At 47.1% G+C, this 19,186-nt stretch overlaps 4 protein-coding genes across 4 annotated transcripts; 2 read left to right on the plus strand and 2 right to left on the minus strand.

Annotated features, from left to right (window-relative positions):
* Window positions 1-2,606: 2,606 nt before the first annotated feature.
* On the minus strand, window positions 2,607-3,380 carry H6S33_007891 (uncharacterized protein; the record flags this gene model as incomplete). Its single annotated transcript, XM_044839254.1, has 1 exon — window positions 2,607-3,380. The coding sequence occupies one exon, from the start codon at window positions 3,378-3,380 to the stop codon at window positions 2,607-2,609; it is 774 nt and encodes a 257-aa protein (XP_044688764.1).
* A 3,934-nt stretch (window positions 3,381-7,314) lies between these two features.
* On the plus strand, window positions 7,315-8,291 carry H6S33_007892 (uncharacterized protein; the record flags this gene model as incomplete). Its single annotated transcript, XM_044839255.1, has 4 exons — window positions 7,315-7,335; window positions 7,391-7,646; window positions 7,730-8,181; window positions 8,244-8,291. 4 exons carry the CDS (start codon window positions 7,315-7,317, stop codon window positions 8,289-8,291), a joined length of 777 nt encoding a protein of 258 aa, XP_044688765.1.
* A 1,226-nt stretch (window positions 8,292-9,517) lies between these two features.
* H6S33_007893 (uncharacterized protein) lies at window positions 9,518-10,174 on the minus strand (the record flags this gene model as incomplete). Its single annotated transcript, XM_044839256.1, has 1 exon — window positions 9,518-10,174. The coding sequence occupies one exon, from the start codon at window positions 10,172-10,174 to the stop codon at window positions 9,518-9,520; it is 657 nt and encodes a 218-aa protein (XP_044688766.1).
* Window positions 10,175-13,912: 3,738 nt separating this feature from the next.
* Window positions 13,913-16,926, plus strand: H6S33_007894 (uncharacterized protein; the record flags this gene model as incomplete). Its single annotated transcript, XM_044839257.1, has 5 exons — window positions 13,913-14,034; window positions 14,120-14,203; window positions 14,257-16,335; window positions 16,402-16,551; window positions 16,611-16,926. 5 exons carry the CDS (start codon window positions 13,913-13,915, stop codon window positions 16,924-16,926), a joined length of 2,751 nt encoding a protein of 916 aa, XP_044688767.1.
* Between the last annotated feature and the right edge of the window lie 2,260 nt (window positions 16,927-19,186).

The raw sequence follows: 19,186 nt of genomic DNA on the forward strand, positions 1-19,186 counted from the left end.
TACAGCAACAAACATTTATCTTTTAATTTCTCCCACTGATACCGAAAGTAGTGTTAGCAACAATTCGAATCTTGATTAAACACTCGGACTTTGAAAACAGAGGAAGGGAAAGTTACCCAAGCATGGCGAAAGATCTGATAAAATCTTCATTGCCGAACTTATGACCCCAGGAAGGGATTCTCCCTCTGCATGCATCCTCATCTATACCAACTACTTCCTCCTCGTCCCCAAGTTCTTTACCACCATCTCCCCCTAAAGCTTCCGTACACTGCTCAAATCCCTCAACGTACTCTTCCACTTTTTGGAGGTCCTCGCGCATCTCTTTTTGTATTCTTAATGAATTAGCAAAGGCCTTGTCTGCCTCCTCAATTTTATTCAGTAAAGACGCAAGCCTGCTTCGAGTGTTATCTGAGGGGGATAGCACCTCTCCCTTCCGGAGGGATAGTTTTTTCAGAGGTAGGGGTGCTAGAGGAGGCACCCCCAGCTCCGTATTTGTTAGGGTTGTGGATTGTGTTAACGATGTTAATTATCTGCACAAGGTGTTCAATTTTTAGTTGAACTTCACCAGAAACCCTCCTGACTCTTCCAATTTTCGACTCAAATGCTTTGGTGTAAAACCGGCGGGCCTTTGACTTCTCTGCTAGCCCTCTGTCGAAACCTCTGAATTGGTCGAACAACTTCCCTAGATGGTCTACCTCTGTCTTCAATTGCACGAAGGAGCATGCAACAACGGTTTATTTCTTTTCAATATGCTCAGGCACCATATACTCTACATTTTTTTATCGAAGTTGCCATCTCCATTCGAGACTCGATAGCATATTTCAACAAAGTTCAGATGCATAAAGCGTGTGCGGTTAGTTGAGTCCTTTTTGGGATAAACTATCCACCAGAAATTAATTATCGTTAATTGCATCGAAACAAGGACTGCCCGGATTACTCACGCGCCACTTTCACTGGTGCCAGTTGGTTCTTTGATTACCGAATCTCCAAGGGGAGACCTGGGAGCGAGAGAGAGAAAGAGAAAAAGCGAGGCGAGTAATGTCCCGTAGTCAAAGTCTATATGAACTTGACGCTCCATGTTTGCGACGAACTATCCACTCAAAGTTACTATCGTTTATTACATTAAAATAAAGACTGCTCGGATTACTCATGCGCCACTCTCACTGGTGCCTGTTGGTTTTTGATAACTTTATTTGCGATGGATTTGGCCATCAAATCTCCTAGAGCTATGGAGACCTAGGAGCGAGAGAGAAAGAAAGAGGAAGGGGAATCCGGTAGCTAGAAGGCTGCATGAAGTTAATGAATGAATGAACGTAATATCAACGAGTTAGTCCACTAATTAATCAATCAGCGAACTAACCTGGTCTATACTTCAATATTTAGCAGTGCGTGATCCAAACGATAACTCTAGGGGACAACTGCAGATGACTTCGTCATTTAACACCACTCTCTAAAACGACCACTGTTCAACTAAATAACTATTTACCTAAATGACTCTGGCCTGCTATAAAAGTACCACCACGAGCGGTCTTCTTCTCCTTCAACACCAACACCTCAACACCACCAACACCTCCACGAGAATCACCACCAATGTCTTTACCATCGCCCTCTTCACCCCCATTTGTATCAAGTGAATCACATTAGATCGGTACCCCCTCTGCTCCCCTCTGTTCCCCACATGTCCCACTCTGTTGCCCATTCCCCTATGTTCTCCCTTCTGCTAACTTAGTTTCATCAGTGCTTGCTTGGGGTTACCATCACCATCATTAGTATCAAGGTAGTTCATATCTAGCCCGCTAGTTGGTATGGCCATTACTAATAGGTAGCAACAGGAGTGATGGCAGCAGCAGCAATGGTAACACGAGTAGTAACAGTAGCAGCAGTAGCGTTAGAAATAATAAAATATACATTCACTTATCTCTAAACGACAAAGTCATTTATTAACTGTGGTCATACACACGACGTTGTCATTTAGTCTAAATGACAAAATCATTTTGTCTAATTGATTTTGGCACTTATACTAAATGATTTTACTAAATGTTAAAGTTATTTATATAGTAGCAGAAACCAAGGTGTTTTCGATACCGTAGTGCTACGGCAGTAGTGCGGTATTTGTTAGAATGCCGCATTGCTGGGCCAATACGGAGATAATTCGGCATTCATTGAGGTTAGGATATTTGTAAACTGCCGTAGAACTGCTGCGGCACTACCATAGGAATATTAGACACGCAACTGGCTGCCAGGTTACGGTTAACTGGTTAATTATCGCCTCAGTAATCTTGTCTTGTAGCAGTTCAACACCATGGTTATAGGTACATTTCGACCATCACCACCACATATGTACAGTCGTCACCATCATGATGGCCATAACCAGCTCCGAACTACTGGCAGAACCGTAAATGTGATAGATTGAAATCCCAGAAAGAAAAAAAAATATTTTTAAAAACTAACCCTAACTGGCTCCGAACTACTGGCAGAACCGTACATGTGATGGGTTGGAATCCCAGAAAGAAAGAAAAAAACACTTTTAAAAACTAACCCTAACTGTGGGCCTCTGTATCCTATAGTTTGTTACTAGTGGCATGGTGATAAACCCGACGACACCTTCATCGCTGAGTCGATAACCCCAAGAAGGCCATCCTCCGCATCCCCCGCACCAGCTCCCTCCTTGTCTCCAGGTCCCTCCGCATCCACCGCACCAGCTCCCTCCTCGTCTCCGAGTCCCTCCGCCACCTCCCCTCCAGCTCCCCGAGGGATTCTTCCAATTGCTGGAAGGTTTTGGAAATTTCTTTTTGTATTTTTATTGCATTCTCTAAGGCTTTATTGCCTTCCTCGATCAGATTCCCAAGGGAATCAAGCCTACTTCTAGTACTGCTAGGTCCAGAAAGAGGGGCACCAGCCTCAGCTGCAGAGGAGGTGCCCCCTCCATACTCCAGGGAGTTATTAATGGTATTAACCATAGTTGTCAACTGGATAAGATTATCAATCTTCAGTTGGACTGAGATTGAGGACTTCTTTACTCTCAAAAGTTTTGATTTGAAGGTTTTTGTGTATATTTGATGTGCCTTGGACTTTTCGTTTAGGCCTTTATCAAAACGTTCAAATTGGGTAAATAGTTCCCGTAAACGTTTAATTTCCTTTTCCAATTGTAGGAAAGAGTACGGAATAAGCGTATATCTTTCTGCGATATGTTTAGGCACCATAAAATTTGCCTCTCCTATCGATGCCACCATTATCATTTGAGAATCGATTGTGTGTTTTAGTAGCCTTGTCTCTTCGTCATATGCTTCGTATTCCCTGCACATTTTTCTAACCTCGTCGACTATAAGCATAATCCCTCGGATAGTCAATACAATTCCCGTGACTGAAAGGGGATCCATGTTTGTATTTTGGGTGAGAATTAAGGCCCGTTTGGCTGCCCTTAATGACAGTGGATGAGGTTGGCTAGATGGTTATTGGCAAAAGGCCTACCTACAAAGAGGAGTTAGTGCTGCCATGAAAAGGAAGGGCGGAGTCACAAGCTATGGCTTACCTGCGAAGGGATGAAGATTAATGGTGGGGGCTACTTTGAGGTATTTCGGAGTGATGATTGAGGTGAAGGTGGCGGTACTTTGAAGGATTTCTGAGTGATGATTGAGGTGAAGGTGGCGGTACTTTGAAGGATTTCGGAGTGATGATTGAGGTGAAGGTGGCGGTACTTTGAAGGATTTCGGAGTGACGATTGAGGTAATGGTGGGGGCTACTTTGAAGGATTTCGGAGTGATGATTGAGGTGAAGGTGAGAGCTACTTTAAAAGATTTCAGAGTGATGATTGAGGTGAATTAACCTGTTCCCGGAGCTCGAGCTAGGTCTAATGTTTAATGCATGCACCGTTGCTGTTCGTATACTAACTATTAAGAGGAAAGGTGGTAGGTCGATAGAAAGGTACGTACCAATCAGTTCTCTGAGTCTAGCTTAGGGCGTGTGTGTGATAACTACATGTACATGTATGTATGGACTGTTTTTTTCATTTAACCCTACTTAGTTGGCTGTGGCCTACCTTGCTTTTGATACATACATACAAGTACTTGTACTTTACCGTCCGAACGGGATTTTTTAAACCTTATTTTAGGTTAGTGTGGTCCACGAGGCTGCTCGAGGCGAGTAGAGGCCGCCAAGTGCCTCGAGGTGCCTCTGCCTTGTATGGTTTATGCCTTTGCTTGCTCGTGCAAGGAGGGGTGTTGCCTCGAGGCAGATAATTACTATATTTCGATCTGTCAAAACTGCGTTTTATTGTAATACTGGTATGCAAATGTAGGGATTATACTTATACTTCCAATGTTCCTATCGGAAATATCAACCTCTAGTAGGAGTGGAAATGCATCAATTTTGACGTTTCCCATACAAAAGGTTGCGAGATACACATTATTTGATGCAATAACCGACCTACTCTGTGTTAAAGGCATTCCTGTCCCATTACCGACGAGTTTACTGATGCATTTACAGATGCTTTTACTTGTTAAAGGCATGTTAAATGCAAAATATACGACTTCACTGATGCATTTACCTGTTAAAAAACGACTTTACTCACTGTTTCCGGGGTTTCCTGTTTTCCGCCGGAAAATCAATGTTTTTCTATGAAGCCTCCTCCTCTAGATCTCGAGATAGTTGGTCCCCAAGTAGAATATTTCAATGGGGTCATCAAATGGTATCTGGCATCAATGGGCTTGTAACATTTGGGGAATACAATTTCATTTTGGTGGATGCATTGTTTGGCATATACATGCAGGTAATTCTGGCTTGATCCTCCTGGTATAATAGTAGGATGCTCTGTGATGATTCATTTCATTGGCGGTGGCCTTGGTCAATCATGTGAAGTATCACCGGTGGCCAAAACCTATCCCCCCTTGTGTATACGCCCAAAATGTGTGACAGAAGCGTGACCGGTAAATGCATCAGTGAAGTCGTTGGTAAAGTCATTTTTATTATTTAAAAACGACATTTTATTGTCAGTAAAGTCGTCCGATTTCCCTTAAAACGACTTTCTCTCTGCTAAAATATTGACATTTCCCAGCGAAGATTGGGACCCCAGAAACGACTTTCCCGACGACTTTACTTAATATTCGAGGTACACATTTCCACTCCCCCTAGAGAACCCTACTGAATATATACCACTAATACTATAATTACCTAAACCTCGAGCAGTTAGAGGCGAGCAAGAGGGTTTACCTCGAGTATACTCGCCTTATCGACCCCCATATAGCAATATCTTGAGCTCTCTCGAGGCAGAGACCTCGAGGCGAGGCCTAGAGCGTCAATTCCTCGTAGATCACACTATTTTAGGCTTATAGAAGCATGATATTCGCCTATGTTGACGATATCGTCTTATTTCTTTTTAAAGTCCTTATAAAACTATGGTTTTGATAATAATTAAATATTTTCAGGCTTAACGGGCTTGATCAGTCTTAATTAAGGTATTTTTGAAAAACAAAACTTAATAATGGTTATTCGTTGGATCAGCATGTCGATGGCCTGATAGGTATGCTTTTACACTTATTCGCCATAGTGAATTTCGGAAATGAAGTTTTTATTAATACTGAATTTGGTGTGTGCATCCGTTTAAGACAATCTATTTAACCTGCCTGTACCGCCTACCTGCCTACCTGTCTAGCTTTCTACCTGTCTACCTGCCTATTGACCTAATTCGCTGAATTAGGTGGATTTGGTGCTGTATTCGGTGCTGTATTCGGTCCTGGATTCGGTGCTGGATTTGGTGCTACTAGATTTGCTGCTGCTGCTGTACTCGCTGCTACTGTTGTATTCGCTGATTTGAATATGTTTTAATGATGATGATAATTGAGAAGACGTAGGGGTGATAGAGGAAATATATATATAGGGGTAATATCCCTTCTTGTGTTTTCACGACTGTGAGCTATTAGGCAACTTTTACTCGGTAATGAACCTAACCCATCCCTTCGTCTGTTCCCGGTTGTCACAACTTGCCGGACTGTAGACGGCGTGGTGATATTCGGTATTCTAGCTGTGATTGGATTGTAACGCTGGCAAAAGAGCACAAACGCACTCAAAAAGCGAAAGATCTGCTGAAGCAATGGTGGCGAGCGTTACATTCATACTTCGTAAAGAGGTTCACGGAGTGAGGGTTAGGTCTATTGGTAGAGGATTTACAAGAGATTTTGCTTGACCGGTTTAGCCTCCCCACATAGCGCCCGGTCCTGAATACATAGTAGTAGATGAAAGTCGCCGGAACAGGTTAAACCCCCCCCCCCCCCCAAATAGCGTTTCTCGTGAAAACGAACGAAGGGATATTGTCACGCCAAGGCTTGACAGAGGTAACGGTGCCAGTATTAACTTGTATTTAACTGCCGTCACGTTGCTACTCCTTAACACGACAATCATTATGTACATGCACATCTCACAGATGTATCCCTTCGTTCGTCAGAGTAAAAGCGGAGACATATTAGGCCCACGGCGGCGTGATGATATTCAGAAAATCTAGCTACGTACAGGCTGTGGAGGCACCAGAAAAAGGGATAGGAGGGGTCACAGAAGGTGACTTTACAGCAAAAGGTTCACGGAATATCCCTTCGTCTGTACAGTTTCCGGTAGAATTATTGCGAAAGTCAGAGCTGGAAGAGTGGATTTGTTGGTCTGTGTCCGTAGCAAAAAACCTTTTATGTAAGGGCCAATAGGACCATCGGGTCACGGAGAACCCACTTTCGCAATAATTTTACCGGAAACTGTACATAGGTAGGAGAGGGAGGAGACCTCGCGGTCGCGAGGTGGGCCACTACTAGTCTCTAGCACGCCTAACCCATACTCCGCGAACCACTTTAGGCTCGAAGTCACAGTTTATGACCTCTTTTTCAACAGATCTTTCCACTCCTAAAAGATATCCACTTCCGGTCGCAGTCAGTTATTTTGAAAATCCACTCGGCTTTTTCTTGCGAAAACCTGGTACGAACGAAGGGATAACTCGAAGAGGCGTTTTACTGGCTAGCACTTAAACCTAAATCTCACCCCGGGAACCTGTTTCGCCCTGAAGTCGCCGTTTGTGACTCCTTCTTTACTTGTTCTGGTGAGTCCAATCAAGTCTGTAGAGAGTTAGATTTAATGACTACATAATGATTACGTAGTAATGTGGAAAATTGACACCGCGGGATTTTATCACCGTGGAAAATAATTCAATATTCATGTATCTTTCTTCACCATGTCATCTATTCATCACGAATCACACCCTAATATAATTCTATTTAATAAGGTGATGAGACCCCATCTTCTAATGCCACCAGACTCATTTCAAACCACCTTAACCCAATGGACGAATTCACAACGCCGGTATGCCCTTCTGATATATGTACGCTCACTCCACGCTGACCAAGATGATGAGAAGGATGAGCATTGGCCTATCGAGAATCTTCGCCGTGGCATCAGCATCGCGGACCTGCATGGAAGAATATGTGATGTGCTTATTGAGATCACCGAAAAAGCGTCCTTTAAGTTTGATGATAACTGGCAAGAGTATGTCGAAGCCTTTGTCGAGTTCAAAGAGATACTGGGAAAACGAATCGATAACTATGGCTCGATGAATCCACTTCACAGGGATCTCGTCTGGTACATGCTCTATAACTGGCCGGGGTTCCACGTCTGTAGGTAGATCAAAAATATGGCCGGAGATATACGCCGTGAAGGCACAAAGGCATCTACGCTAACCAACCCTTTTTACTTTTAGTACGACTTTCCCGGATTCTCCGCGTTGAATCACAATCCGCCGTGGACAAGCTAAACTCTGCACTATCGGATCGTCAGTCACTCGAGTCTTTCGATCTCCCCCGATACGGGCTGAAAACAGCCAACAAACACATCCAAAAGGAGGCCGTCAAGGAGGTATATTCGCTAGTCAAAGCCTTCGTTGACGCCTTTGATGAGCAATATGATTTCTTTTGTCATGAGTTCCGCCGAGTCGAGCTTAACGACGGCTTGAGGAGATTGGTCAAAGAGGCTCAGCAAACCGGAACCAGACCTGGAGAAGACTTGAAGAGGCTTGAAGATGAGGCTTGCAAGACAAGAGTCGAAATTAGCAAGCATGCGAAACTAATCGTGACGCCCGGCTACAAATCACCTTTCTCCAAGACTGAAGTGACGGATATACCCTCCGAGGCAAATGATATGCGCTGCCGCAACGTGAATAATCTTTCACGAACCTGTGAATCCTTGAGAAAATCGCTTGCTGAATTCTCGGAAAGGCAGGAGAGAAGGGAGGAGCTCCAGAGGCGCAAGAAAGAGTTGGCTGAGAAAGAGTTGAAAAGGGCGAATGAGGAGCTTTCAGACTCAGTGGAGCTTTTGAGAGACGCGTTTCGAGAAAAGGTTAGCTACTGGTTTAGCACAAAATCCAAGGCACAGAAAATGGAGGAGAGAGAGCGTATTAAGGAAAGAACCCTCATGCATAAAAGGAAATACGCGAAGGGGAAATGAAGGAGGATTGCTTTTCTTGTATATGTTCTATCAATTTCAATTACTTCCCAGTCAGTTTAGATTGGATTGCCGCTGTAAATAATACTCGAGATTTAATTGCATGTACTTTATGGTGCGCCTAGTCTTAAAGGTGATACGGCGTATTTGGAAGTGGAACAATCGTGACTACTGAGCCAATATTCAGTGGGCCTATATCCCCCCTATATGGCATTTCTGCCACAAGTGACACTTTTGGTAGGTATAAATGGGGATAATCCTGTTCCACTCTGTTCATTCTTGGCGCCTTTTACATACAAAAACCCAATTTTTCAATTCCCTAAGGCTTTACAACCATAATAGGTATCAAATATCTGTCAGGCCATCCCGCTCTTCATCATTGCCTCTTGATATCTTTTGTGGTGGTAAAGTTATAAGCGATTGAATTTCTGTCACCTTTAAGATTGGGCGCACCATATGTATCAATTGGGCTGCAATCAATAAGGGAATTTGGAGTCTGGTCGCGGTGGATAGGATAACAGAAGCCTGGTATATATGTATGCATGTATGTACTGCATTGGAACTTTCTCTTAAAATTAATTAGAGAAAATCTTGAATAGAGATGCGTAGCACGATCTGAGTGCATTTTACTAGTTTCAAAATACGGTTACAACTAGTCATAACCGGATCCAAGCAGTTGAATCAAGACATTACATTCAGAATTTTAAAACCAACGTGTATGTAATGGCTAGAGTCTAGGCTGACAAGCCGAAACAAATATCGGATTATACATGATACCGTCTGTGATAGCGCAATATGCGTATAAAGGTACAGTTCAACTCTCCTTAAATGAGCTTAATGCAACCCGAATTCTGCTAGATAGATTCAACTATCCTTGTCTGATACTATATGTAGCTACAATTAATGTAATGAATTTTAAAAACTAGTAATCATCAACGTGTATCGGTCTCTAGGATTCACTACTAGACGGTGCCGAAGGTATTTCCTCACACCCCGGCATCCTACCTGCCGACCCAACCTCACGCACGCTTCCACTTTTCTCTCGGGCTTAATCTACTCCGGGCCACTTCAGATCCATATTCTCATTCTCCCACTCATCGCCCAGTGCAATTTTAGCCGTAGGTATGATGCCGAGCGATATCTTATGACGTAGATCCCATAGCTTCTTCAGTCCGTTCATCAGGTGTTTGCCCTTGACCTCTCCCGACCGACCTTTCACTATCCGCTTCGCTCTTTTGTGGACCCGTTTCCATAGCTGAGCCAAAGCCACGTCATACCACCCGTTATCGCCTGTCTTTATTGAACCGGAGAATCCAAACCAGCGCTCAATTGCCGACCACTCTGCCCACATGTCCAGTTTCTGGTGCCACCTCACCTTGTTATACGGGGGGGTAGTACTTTTGAACATCGCAAAGTCTTTCTTGACAAACTGGATGAGCATGATGATGTAATGCTCGACTACAGTGAGGTGCACGATGTCGTGAGGGTCAAAGACCGGTGAGGCGAGAACGGTGTTCCTGATGTTGATGCAGGTGAAGTGGACAGGGGGGAGCATAGGCGGATGGATCAGTGACGATACATGGCGTCTGAGTTTGCCGAGTTGCCGTATTGAAGTGAGAGTATTGCGGATAGCGACCGCACGATGCGTTCCTTCTCTGAGAAGTTTGAGATGAGTGAAGCATGGGGCATATGCGTGGTGGTCCATTGTGATGCTGGAGGCCTAGGTGAGGGGTAGATGTGGATTAGAATCTTGTATCAATATGAACGGGGAAGATGTATGATTCTTGCTAGATATGCGTACGCTGGGTCATATGATGATGTGTCTATATCGGCCTAGCTGAGGGTGATGATGATGATCATCGACATAAAATGACCATGAGTGTGATGTTTAAGAGTTGTGGGAGAAGGCTCAGTCAGGTTGTCGTAGGCACCAGAGATCGAGATGCATACTTGGTGAATACATCATGTACGTACACACGTATTTTTGGAAACGGTTACCTGGCCTGATTAGCTGTCGTGGCATAACGTTTACTAGTGGCTGAGGAAGTACACACAGACGCGCGCGTGCACGTGGGCTCCGGACAGATACAGCCATGGGAGCAACGGAGGTTCGAGGGAGCCTCATTATTACGTCACCTACAACGGGAACGATAAGACGCTCAACGTGAATTGCAACCATGCAACAGAATTCAACCATTCATCGAATATCACCCGGGCATGATATGTCACTCGTCGCCAAGACTCGCAATGGTGGTATATAAGCATACTAGTGCCGGAAAGGTTTGTGAATTTGTAGCGGGATTCATTAGCAGGATGCTTGATTGCGGTAGAGATTACATGTAGTATACTACATACATGTATTCAAGTCGTGGTAGAGCTTAGTCGGGAAATTGCATGTAGGTATTATACGAGATGGTGAACGATAGTACTTACCTCTTTTTAATTCGTGTAGCTAGATATCTCGGTATACGTAGCCATTATAAACTCCAATTAACTACGACAAACGAAAGATCCTGCTTGTGCCAGGCGATAGACAACCCTTGAGAGCTTTCTCAAAGACCCGAGCCTCAAGGCTACAGGTGTAATCTATTGCCGACAGCCCATGTATATGACTCGATAGATCTAACCTCCAATACAGATAGTTACAGTACGAAAAAACGGGGTGAAATCAGTACTGTATGACTACGGGAGGTCTCAAAAGGGTCCTAGCATGAGTCGATAATCATGCGTCAAAACGAAAAGTCTTTCTGTGGCATGATGAGGCACAGGTAGCTCACCGGCGAAAGGGACTCAAAAAGTACTCGTGGGTTAATTTAACGCGCGAGTAATGTGAAAATTGCGCAGTTGCGAAGAGAAGTATGATTTAGGATCTCTGGAAGACTGCTCATTACTCCAAGTCTTGTTACTTACCTCATCTTCACCCCAGCACACACACCCTTAAACCGAACAATCAGACCTACAATGATAACTATCTTTGAAAAATACCCGAGAAACTCCATCCAAACTCTCACTGTGTGTACCCGCTTTGAAGGTTGTAACGCTTCGCTCATGCCAATACCTTATACCTGGTTCTAGAAGCTAGTATCATGGTTGATGGACAAAATGCGATCCCTCAGCATGCCTGGATCGGAGGATCTCCGGGAGACGATACGGAAGCCCTACAAATCAACATTTGAGTGGGTGGAGGATGACCCCATCATCCATAAATGGATGCGAGATGATTCACAAGTGATTTGGGTATTTGGGGAGCTAGGTTCCGGAAAATTCGTGATTTCTAAGCACCTACTAAGCCGCATATACGAGCTGCACGAGTCAAACCACCCACAAGGTGCCGAAGCTATATTGAGCTTTTTCTTCGATGGCCGTGGAAGCGCTCTGTTGGGATCCGAGGAATTAAGCTTTCCTTCGAGCACTTCTTTACCAGACAATTATATAACCAATGCCAAAACTATGTTCTCTTATGCCGAAAGTTTGATTACGGTTCGAGAAGCTGGGTGCCACTTTTCCTAGATACCTTACGCCAATGCTTCCTTTCGATGCTTGAAAATCCTCGCATCCGGTCGACAAAGCTCATAATTGACGGCTTCGATGAAAGCGCTGAGGACTGTAGAGAGATCAACGCATTCCCGATGCAAAATACAATGGAACACAATTCAAATTCATTACCGAACACAATACCATCAGCACATTACCGATACATTGCCCTAACAGAATCTGGGATGCATTTACGGATTCATTCCTATGGGGTGGTAGAGTGAAATATAAAGATTAAAGCACACAAAGTTCTTCCAGGTGCGGAAAACCTGCATATAACCACCATCCCTTCTCTTTTTTTTTTTTTAAAAAAAATGACATGTTGGGCTGAAAGATTCCAGTCTTTGGTACGTTACATGCTACTTCCTCTTAGAACATTCGCATTTTTTCTCCCCGCTACATGCATCCACCCTCATCCACAATTGTTCCTGATATCCCACGCCCTCCCCGTTTTTGCCTCAAATTGTTTCACCCGCTCTCCATCCGGAATCTACCACACATCCGTTCCCGATCTGCATCCCGAGTGATGCACCATGATTCACTCGTGCCTCGTGGCAAGGGTTAGGGTTTTTCTTACTTTTGCGTTGACTTGGGCTTCGGTGTTTGATGGATGGCGTGAATCCTTAATCATTGATAGAGGGTGCGGTTGCAGGTTTATATGTTGTGGGTTCAAGATAAATCGTCTCCTTGGGGGAAGTGATTCCATTGGTGGTGTTGGTTTATATCATGATGGCGAGTAGTGGGCGGGCAAAAGAAGGGTAAATACATGTGTCTTTGATTCCCACCTAAACTACATGTACATGTATTCTCACCATCCGACGTTGCGCGCCAGTGGCGCTACCCCCCGCTCCGGAGCCGCCGAACCAGACGTTGTCTTAACCTTTGCTTGCCTGGTTACACAAGGACCGTGTATCCCTTCCTGTTCCGGCGCGGCGGGCCCTCGCTTAGGTCTTCCGCTTTGGCGGGTTCGGCGAAGTGCGGTTAAGCTTATCTGGGGACTGAGACATGTTCCTGCGTGGGCCGTGGGGGGGGCGGTGAGTGGCGACTGGGTCGGTTGAAAGATCCGCGTGAGGGGTGGATCTATCTATGGGTGTGGAGTAGGCCTCGGTGGAATCACAGCCGGAGAGATGGGGGGGTGGGGGGGTGGACGTTGTCAATGTAGAAATGGGGCCAGTAGGTATGTAGGGCTTCTCTGGTGTTTCGCCGATAATCTTTCCACTCGATGTAAGAGATTTTTTGTTTGTTACACGGTAACTTCATAGGCACGAGACGAGACGAGACGAATCTTTTGTTTATCATTAACATTGACATCTCGTTTACACAGTACAGTTGTTTGTGTTTGTGTGTTTCTGCCCCTGACTGACATCACCAACTCTCTCCCGTAGGAGCATGTTACATCAGAGCTAGAGGCCAAGGAATCCGAACAACTCAACTCTCCCCAAAAACAACACAGACAACACGCCTAGAGACTAGAGTAAGTAGAGGATGCACATATTCCCTGTTTCTCGCCCTCGTTCCCTGTCCCGCTGGATACTTTAACCCCTTCCGCGCACCCAAGCCGCGCCACACAGCACACCAATCTCCACCGCCCCACCCCCCCACCCAGCCTAACCGCATACCGCACAGCATCCCAGCAAGCCACACCGCCGAGTGGCCACTCATGCGCGATCGTGCACTTTTCCAGCCCGCATCACGGTGGGGAGAATCTGCACCTTTATCAATCAACACACCTCTAGGTAGAGTACGGCAGCGATATCAATGTTAGGGGGTGCACTTATTCCAACATAGAGAGAGAGAGAGAGAGAGAGAGATGTATATATAAACACACACACCTGGCCCCTCCTCGGCCTCCTCAGCTTGCTTGTTGAGTGCGCTAGTAGGTACCGCAGTCGCTCGTTAGCATCTCGCCATGAAGTTCCCGCTCCTCTCGGCCCTCCTCCTGTCGGGAGGCTTCGTCTACGCCCACAATAACGACCACAACAGCCGGTGCGCTAACACCGTCACTCGCACGGTCTGGAACATCCGCACCCGGTATGTATCCTCAATTGATACTCCCGCCATGGCCACCCTGATACCTACCAATGTCAATTGACTAACCAACCCATTCGGCACACAGAAAATTCACCGAGACCTTCACGAAATCAGTCCCCTACACCACAACATCGACTAAATACGTCTCCGGCGACGTCCAGAAGAAAACGTAAGTCCTCCCCCCCGGTGCGCAGCTTCAACTACTGACACGGACAACCCCAGCGTCACGCTCTTCACAAGCACAAAGACGCATGTCGTCTCCACCATCACCAAAGACGGCATCGTCACCACCACGACGCTGACGATGCCCGGCGGGTACTCGACCGTCACAGTGCCCGGTGCCGGCGAGGTTACCACCGTCACTATCCCCGGTGCGGGAGAAATGACCACTGTCACTGTTCCGACGACGGTTGTTGTGCCCGGTGCGGGGGAGGTTACGACTGTTACTGTTCCGACAACGGTGCAGGGCCCAACGTCGACGTCGATAGTAACGGTGCCGGGGGCGGGTGAGGTGACGACGGTGACGGCGCCGACGACTGTCACGATCCCGGGTGCGGGAGAGGTCACCACTGTTACTGTTCCGACGACGTTGACGATTCCTGGGGCGGGTGAAGTTACGACTGTCACTGTTCCGACTACTATGACGGTCCCTGGTGCTGGTGAGGTTACGACTGTCACGATTCCGGGTGCGGGAGAGGTTACGACTGTCACTGTACCCACTACCCTTACTATTCCTGGTGCTGGCGAGGTTACGACTGTCACTGTGCCTACCACCTTGACTATTCCAGGAGCTGGAGAAGTTACGACGGTGACTGGAACTACTACATTGACTATCCCTGGAGCTGGCGAAGTTACTACTGTTACTGTCCCCGGTGCCGGGGAGGTTACGACGGTGACGGGGACTACTACGTTGACTGTTCCTGGTGCTGGTGAGGTTACTACAGTTACTGTGCCCACTACTTTGACTATCCCTGGCGCGGGAGAGGTTACTACTGTTACCGTCCCTGGTGCGGGACAGGTTACAACAGTGACTGGAACTACTACCTTGACCATTTCTGGAGCTGGCGAAGTTACTACTGTAACTGTTCCGACAACAGTTGAGCTGCCGGGTACTACCACCACTGTCCCAACTACTATCACCGTTCCTGGTTCTGGAGAGCTTACCACTGTGACTGTTCCTACTACCCTAACTATTCCGGGAGCTGGTGAGGTCACCACGGTGACTGGAACTACTACGTTGACTGTTCCCGGAGCTGGCGAGGTTATAACTGTAACTGTGCCTACCACCTTGACTATTCCAGGAGCTGGAGAAGTTACGACGGTGACTGGAACTACTACGTTGACTGTTCCTGGGGCCGGAGAGGTTACAACAGTTACTGTACCCACTACTTTAACCATTCCGGGAGCTGGCGAGGTTACTACTGTGACGGTGCCCACTACCCTAACCGTTCCAGGCGCTGGGGAGGTTACTACTACCACCCTGACTATTCATGGAGCTGGGGAGGTTATTACTGTAACTGTTCCTACGACTGTTGAGCTGCCAGGCACTACAACCACTGTCCCCACCACTATTACTATTCCTGGTGCTGGTGAGATTACAACGGTGACTGGAACAACTACCTTAACTATCCCTGGGGCCGGAGAAGTTACAGCCGTTACTGTACCCACCACCTTGACTATCCCAGGTGCTGGTGAAGTTACCACTGTGACTGTTCCTACTACAGTGGAACTCCCGGGAACTACTCTTACTGTCCCGACCACTGTCACTCTTCCCCCTGCTGCTGGAGAGCTTACTACTGTGACCGTTCCCACAACCTTGACTATTCCGGGAGCTGGTGAAGTTACTACGGTCACTGTTCCTACGACTGTGGAACTCCCGGGCACTACCACTACTGTCCCGACCACTATCACTATTCCGGGTGCTGGAGAGGTCACTACTGTGACGGTTCCTACGACTGTTGAGCTGCCGGGAACTACCGTGACTGTGCCTACTACCGTTGAGCTGCCAGGTACCACTGTGACGGTGCCTACCACAGTTGAGCTTCCAGGCACTACTGTGACTGTGCCCACGACCGTCACCGCTTCCACAACCGTCACTTCGTCCACGACCGTCACTGCTCCCACCACTGTGACTGTTCCCACCACTGTCACTTCGTCCACGACCGTGACTTCCACCACCACGCGGACCACCGGCACAACGGTGACCGTACCCACCACCGTGACATCCACCACCACCCGGTCTGCCACGGTGACAGTCTCCACCACGTCGACTGTCACACAAACCATAAGCTTCACCGCAACGTAGACCCCCCCGCCCCGCCCCACCACCTACCTGTCTCTCCACTAAGCCACTCTGATACATCACAGTCCATCGCCCTCCTGTTCCGCACCACCAAGCCCCGTCCTCAACCCTAGCTTCGAAGAATCCAACGCCGCCTGGACCTGGAGCGGCTTCTTGCTCAGCCAGGCCAACACCGGTCTCTTCTCCGGAAACGCGAGAACTGGCATCCGCGCCTTGTAAGTTACCCCCTTCTACCAACCATCTTCGACCAACAAGCAAGCTAACCATCCCACAGCCAAGCACAAGGCAGCGGCCAAGGCTGGAGCTTCACCCTCTCGCAGACCGTGAGCGGCCTCTGCCCTGGCAGCCGCTACACCCTAAGCGCCTACGGGCGCTCTGGCACCACATGCACGGCCTCCTGGACCATCGGCGCGCAGACAGTCATTCCCTCTGCTCCCCTTAGCATAGGAATCTATACACGCGTGGCGGGTGAGTGGGTGGTGCCGGAGGGGGTCACGAGCGCGGCGTTGAAGGCCGTGGTGACGTGTAATAATTCGGGGGCGGCTGCGAGGGCGCATTTTGATGATGTGACGATGGCGCTGGTGCAGTAGAGGGGTGGGTGAGTGGGAGGGGCGGGAAGTGGAGGGAAGGGGGGAGGGGGGTTTGTAATGGTAGAATTTTTTTTTGAATTTAACTCATTAATTATATGCAGACCGTAGTCTATGACAATATCGCACTACCCCCAGAGATTCCCAAACACTTCCTCCACCTCTCACACAGTAAGGAAAATAAGTAAAATAAGTAAAGAAAAGGAAGAGGTAATCGTGAAAACAGTAGGCCAGTAGCCTGTAACAAATGAAAACATCGTGCAGCTTATGAGTGTAATAGATAGTGACTTATTTGTAATGGTAGATGCATGTAGGGGTTTATATATAATTTTTTTTTATACGCAGGGGAGGTTATATTGTCGTTGCGGTACTTACTCGTGGCCGAGTTCTGGAATACATGTCCCACAAGTCTAGCCTAACCTTGAAAATAATGGAATCATGAATCATCACTCGGAGTGGATTCGGAATACTGTCTTTTATTGTGAACGCGTTGATTGTATGCAGACCTAGGTCTATGATAGTCTGAAGACTTCCTTTGTTCGTGATCTAGGGGATGCGGGATGAGAAATAATATTGCTTGCTTTACAGCCGTTTTCATAATATTAGGCCCAGCCGAGCGTCGTAACACATAGTGAGAATCCACAGTCGATTGCCTCTCTAGGTAATTCCTATAGCTTCATCAGGCAATCCGGCCGACAGTTTAAATTCAGATACTTAAATGGGTATCTCGAGTTTCCTAATGAAGTAATCGTGCTTAACTTTGCAAGACTTGCTCTATGTGCTACGACGCTCGGTTGGGCCTAATATTATGAAAACGGCTGTAATTTGGCTTTGGAGTGTGGCCGATATTGCACTGTGGCTCCGCCGGGGCATAGACGTATGTACAGCGGGCTGGTAGCTATAATTATGGAACATATTGGCCTGCTGGGGGCTATAGACCATGGGGACTCAGTAATTTAATGGTGTGGGAGAGCCCGCTAGTGAGTTATCATGAGGAATCCGGACCTGTCCAGCGCGCTCAGGACAGATCCATGAACCCGTAGGGAAGGCTTCAACACAGTCCAGTGTGCAGTTCGAATATAGTGTCTATTGTCGGTTTTATGTGGTTATGAGCTCCTCCATACGTACTATCCAGCAGCCTCTATAACGCCCCCCCCCCCCCAAACCAGCGCCACATCCAACCCACCAACACCAACAGCCCCAAGCAAAAAACCAGCAAAGCACCGCAACACGTAAACAGCCAGCCAACAGCAACCCACTACACCCAGTCGCCCCCCCCCCCCCCACCCCAATTCCCTTCCTTGCCCGCTACTCCACAGCACCAGCAACATATTACCAGCCAGTGCTACCATGCATACAAAATCGTCGAAGCTGCAGCTCCCAGTGCTGTGACAGGCGCCGGACACATACATGTCCATACATGTATTGCACCCGGGACCATTCCGTCTGCCTATTTTCCTGCCTGAACTGTGAGAGGTGACTGGGAGGGGTATGATTCGAGGCGCTCTACTTTCTGGGCTTGCGTGTGGTGTTGGTTGGGGTGGAGGGAGTGGTGTGGTGTGTTGGTTGTGGGCTCTGCTGCCATGGTCGGGGTGGTGGTAGAACCCTAACCCTGACGAGTGATGCATGGTGTAGCACTCGCTTTGGGGGCTTGTACTAAAGAGCTGTGGGATTTTTGGGTGGGGTTTGGGGGGTTGAGAGAGGTTGTGGGGAAGGTGTGGTTTTGATTAGAAGGCATTTTGTGGTTATTTGAGCGGAGTTATGGGGAGTAAGGGGGTTGGAGGCGGTGAGAGCGGTGTTCTGTGATATGGGCTGTTCCTGTTATGCTATCACTAACTATAGCGCGACGGTGTTTGGGTTGAGGTTTCATAATGAAAGGTCTTTTTGCAGTGAACGGGGTTCCTGATGTTGCTGGAAGATATAAGCTGGATAGGTGGTGGAAGTCTTGAGGGGTAGGGGTTTTGACATGCTAAAAAAAGATTTGTTCCCCATATGCGTTTTTTTTTATGCGTTTGGCCTTTTGGACCCGAAGACTAAACTGGAGAATCGCCAAGACGGCCTGACAGAAGCCATATCTTCCTTTTGTACTCTCAAACCCAATCGACTCCACCCCCATCGTTATGAAAATATTTAGTCAAAAGAAACTAAGAACATAAAATCCTGTTCCACCGCTAGCTGCCAAATGCTTACAAAATGTTTCTGCGACAGTAAAAAGATAGGACTACATGTAATCCCATGGATAGAAAGCAATGATCACTAGGTC

This window comes from Morchella sextelata (genome assembly GCF_020137385.1).
Source record: "Morchella sextelata strain SCLS chromosome Unknown scls_24, whole genome shotgun sequence".
NCBI classification, from domain to species: domain Eukaryota; kingdom Fungi; phylum Ascomycota; class Pezizomycetes; order Pezizales; family Morchellaceae; genus Morchella; species Morchella sextelata.